At 44.8% G+C, this 5,025-nt stretch overlaps 1 protein-coding gene across 1 annotated transcript in view; it reads left to right on the forward strand.

The window, feature by feature from the left end:
- The window catches only part of LOC105363006 (uncharacterized), a 174,420-nt gene extending 170,038 nt beyond the window's left edge, over positions 1–4,382 (forward strand). The window contains exon 3 of the mRNA XM_011500576.1: positions 4,134–4,382. Coding sequence (XP_011498878.1) covers positions 4,134–4,259 — 126 coding nt within the window. The 3' untranslated portion in view covers positions 4,260–4,382. The remainder of the gene's footprint in view (positions 1–4,133) is intronic.
- The last annotated feature ends 643 nt before the right edge of the window (positions 4,383–5,025 follow it).

Raw genomic sequence — 5,025 nt, forward strand, 5'->3', positions numbered from 1 at the left:
GGCGGGGGGGGGGGGGGGATAGAACGCGGGAGAAGCCGCTTCCTCATTGTCGTCTAAATTGGACTAAATGAATTTGGGTGGGAAAATTGAGTCAAGTCGCGATTCAATGATTAAATATCGCTCGCTGGACCAGTCCAGCCCTATACATGTCGAATCCGTGCACAATGCCGCTACTCCACATCCATCTCTCTTTGGCGCAACGAAAGTGGGGGAATTAAATTTCGGCAATGTTTGCAGGCTCGTGTCGCAGCGCGCAACGTCATTAGTCTCTACGTCGGCATTATGACTTTCGTAAAGTATCGAGACGCGCACGATTATGAAAAAGGAAAAGGACGAGTTCCGTGCTGGCCGAGTCGTGCTGACTGCCGCTCGATCGGCAAAATCCGTAATCAGATGAGTCACGAGGGGTTAAGCGACATTTCGCGAAATAGCCTACGCCGAGTTAAACGGCAAATCATTATTCGTCCCACGAAATTCCAGTACGAACGAGCTGGGAAGTTGAATTTGTTTTAGGCGGAAGAGCACCCGTAGACTGCTCGCCTCCGCCTCACCCCACCCCATCCCAACCCCATCGCAATCGACGATCAACCATTCCACAGCCTACCGAGTGCTGGGACCATCCCGCTCCCGAGTCAATGGTTACCAAGGCAAAGTTGGGAAAGGCCGGTAGCGCCGATGCCGGAGAATTGAGTTCAAATCTTGGACAGGAGGGCGGGCGGAGGGAGGGAAATTTATACGCGGGACGTATAGCTTCGGCATGGAATCGCTATCGGCGGCCATTCATCAATCCGTGGAATCAATACGCTGGAATTAATGAAAGCGCCGTGTGAACAGCGAGCTAGCGGCCGGAATGTTAATCGCGATCGTCCCGTGTCGGGCCCGAGCTCCTCTCTCTCTCACTCACTCTCGCTCGCACTCCCCGCTTCCTCCTAAACCCGTCTCTACACCGCTCAAACACCAGCCCATCGTCGTCCCCCGCATCGCTCTCCCATCGCCCCTCATCCTCGGCTACGTCCTCCACCCCGCGCTCCCACCGTACGTCGCGCAAACTCCCAAGAGTCCTTCCGATCCCGGCTCCCCTCGCGCGCTCGCGCCCCATACCGAACCCGTTGCCCGAGAGCGAGATAGAGCCGGATAGATGAATCTGGTGGAAGAGAGCGAGAGGTCGTTACGCGCCCGGCTCGTTTTATTCTATATTCGCGAATGCTCGCTCGGGCGCGCTTATCTCCTCACGTTGCGCGCCCGCTTTTTCCCTTCACGGAGTGTGACAATGGTGCCGGCTACGTGTGGGTACACGCGGCTGGATACTCGGGGCATTCAATTTTCGCACGAGCTTATCGTCCTTTTCAATTCATCGGGTTCTTGCGGCGGCCTATAGTGAGCCGCTTTCTAGCAAGTTGTTTATGGCGTCTCTCGGACTTTTCGACTTTATCGAAACAATATATGGAGTGTGGCGGCCAGTGCTTCCTTGTTTTCTTTGCTATTTAATTGTGCCTCTCGTCCTTCGGCACCTCGTTCCTTTTTTTCCTTTCCTCCCAGCATCTCTTCCTGCGATAATTTACGTACATGGCCGACGGAAATTGCACACTCAATCTTAGGCGGGAGCTAATAATATTCTGAAGGCGCAGTCGTGACGCCGAGCTATGACTTATTGTACTCCTACCCCACCCCGGCACCCACATCACCACCTCATACACAATCGACAATCTCCCCCTTTGACGATGCTTTTGCATTAATGTTTAGCATGGATTTAATCCACCAGATCGCCCTTCTCCCTATGATATTATGATAAAAATGAGCTTGGCACTCGTTGGCAGTTACCTACGATATCGAGAGAGTTTTCGATCCTGCTGGGTGGGTAGGACGAGAAAGGATCTATAGGCGGCCGAAGGCTCGGCAGTCGGTAGGGAAGATTCGTGTCCCTTCTTATTATCGATCGTTCGCTAAAGAAATGGATTTTCGATTTTTCGTATCGACTGATAAGTAATTTTAGCGCACCTACTTAGCCTGACATTTTCAATATAGAAATCCCAGACTTCTCTAAAGCCACGAAATTTCTATGTCACTTAATCTTAGCCTACTAAGTCCGAAAACTCAATCGTTCGTCTCTTTATTCTAATTTAGTCAATTAATACGCACATTTCGTATTGTTGGCGTTTGTCAAGGAAAATTTTAACGGACGAGCATTGGCCGAGCGTATTACATTTACATATTTATAATAAACTGTTTAAGGCGAGGAAATTCTTTGAGCTAAGGATTTATCCTAAGGACTTGAATAAAACGAACAAACGTGTAATTAACTTTGTGCATTAAATCTGAATATATATTGTGTATCAAGTTGAATTAATTGTTTAATTAGTGAGCTGTCGATGGTGTTTTCATAGATCTTTAATGAAAAGTTAGGGAATATATGGCAAAAAGATGAGACTTTAAATTTGATTTTTAACCCAATAACGAGAAACTTATTATAAGCTAAAAATATTTATAACGAAAAGAAATTTTATTCGATACAAGCATTTTAAATATAATATTGATCTATTAGAGTGTAGGAATGAATATTTAATCTACTGAAATATCAAAACTATTTAAATATGCGATCTATAATTAGTGGAGGAACGATGTTACAGATTTCGACTATTTTGTCAGGCCTATTTTAATAATTTTAAGAATTTGTCATAATTTATTGGTAAGCTGTTAATACGCCATTAAATTAGCTTTACAACATTTTTGTATTTCATTTATATTCAGGTATTATTTTTCGTTGATTTTATTTTTCACGGAAAAGTGGGCAATTTTTCTGCGAAAGTAAATTTCCCAATGCATCATTTAATTATAATTTCAACAAAGAAAATAAATAAATGAATAGAAGAGGCCTACAAAGATGGAACATTAATCTATCCTTCGTTTCTTACATATAAATCTTTATATCTCACTATACAAATTCCTTAAATTTCAATGTCAACGCTTCATTAATAGTCATATGTACAATCCAAACGAAATTCTATTATAATGATAATATGAAAAATGATTTTATGAGAGTTTAGTTTTAGGAAAATTGCGAAATGTAGAAATTTTGAGAGCAAACGTATCATAAATATAAATAGAATTACATTATTAGCTAATGGGGAAGGCTTTGAATCAAATGTGATATAACTTTTCAATTCAATGAGCCAAGCCAAGGAGCATTTACTGCATAATCACAGCTCGAATTAATTTATAAGAATTCGCGACCTAACGAATATTGGGAATATTTCCTACAACGTTCAATTTACGTACAAAACTCTAAGGTCCATGATAATGACAACAACAACAACAACAACAATAATAACAACAACAACAACAACAACAACAACAACAACAACAACAACAACGACGACGACAAAAATGATAATAATTATAACAATGATAACAATGATAAACATAATAATAGCATATTAGGTTGCTAGAGCAAGCGCCATAGACAAACGCAATAGTAAGATCGCGAATCTGCAAGCTATTAACGCCGCCACTCTTCCAACGGGAATTTCAGCCTCATATGCGCCCCGTAAATCGTGCGCGAAGAGATGCTCCATGCCTCCGTCTCTCTCATCGGAAGCTCCATCATTACCGGGTGAAAAAAGCGTGAAAGAATTACCGAGATTACCGAGTGCGCCGTCTTACGAAGTAAGGGCAGTGCCTCGGGTGCCCAACAAGCTGCCAAAAAAAGAATATCAGCGGCTTTGGGAAAAGGGATCGCGAGACAACTTCGTTTTGTTCTCGTTGACTCCGTGAACTTAGGCGATCGTTCATGTCCGCCCACGCGGAACACCGTCGCCGAAGATACCCTTGTGCACGGGAATTCGCTCTAATCGCTGGCCGCCGGGACGATGTCTCTAGTCACGTGGCCGCGTGTTTTGACTCCGGCGGCGGGTTCGGCGTCTGTCACTGGCGACGACCCCCGTCAGTCGCGGGTACCAGTCGTCGTCGGGGAAGTGACTCCGTCGCTCGCGTTCGCTATCGAATCTTATTGGCAATAAAGCCTACGTAGATGACAATCCCGTTAACCCCGTGAACGCATACGTACGACCATCCTATAATGGACGAACGTCAGGACAGCCCATAACTAACTAACCCTTCGGACAATTATGTTTCAGGTGCGGCGTAGCGTCGTCAGCGAGCTGGACAGAGGCACACCGGTATCAGAACCCTTACGGAGCAACGACGGCAACGACGGCTACGACGGCAACCACGGCGATTACGGTAATCACTACTCGCCCTGAACGAGCTCCACGAAGTTCTCATCCAGGTTGGAGTAATAACGGCGAGCCAACGTCGGCGTGACCGAGACCGCGATATCCGGAACTCCGACGACCGCCGCCGTTACCATCCCAACTGCCGCCACCGCCAACGCCGCCGCTGCCACCGCCACCGCCATCAACACCACCACCACTACCGCCATCACCATTACCACCACCACCACTACCGCCACCAACGCGTGCGAACATCGTGTAGAACCACCCGATCTGGAGATCCGAGCACGCTCGCACACCCACCCATCTACTCAAGCGTGTACGTACGCACGCAGCCCCGCACGCACGCACATGATCCCCTTCGACGCCTCCTAACCGTGTGCACACATAAATGATAGTTGAGTTAACGAGTGTGCCCAAGTTCTCCAAGTTTCTATGATTCTTCTCCGTTGCTGTTGTTACATAGTGCGGTGAGACAAAAAGGAAAATGATATGAAAGATCCCAGTGTGATATAAATCATCAAATGATCGCTGTCAGGTGATGATTCCCAGCAACGCAGTGTGATAGGTAGAAATATATATATATATATATATATATATATATATATATATATATATATATATGCGTGTATATATATTTGTATGTTTATATATGCATACATACATATATATGCATTTATATAAAACCCTGTATTCTTATATGTATATATATATATATATGTATATGTATACGCACGATAGTATACATACATATATAAAGTATAAATAAAGTACATATATAATATACATAGATACA

This window comes from Ceratosolen solmsi, unplaced genomic scaffold (genome assembly GCF_000503995.2).
Source record: "Ceratosolen solmsi marchali unplaced genomic scaffold, CerSol_1.0 scaffold56, whole genome shotgun sequence".
Lineage (NCBI taxonomy): Eukaryota > Metazoa > Arthropoda > Insecta > Hymenoptera > Agaonidae > Ceratosolen > Ceratosolen solmsi.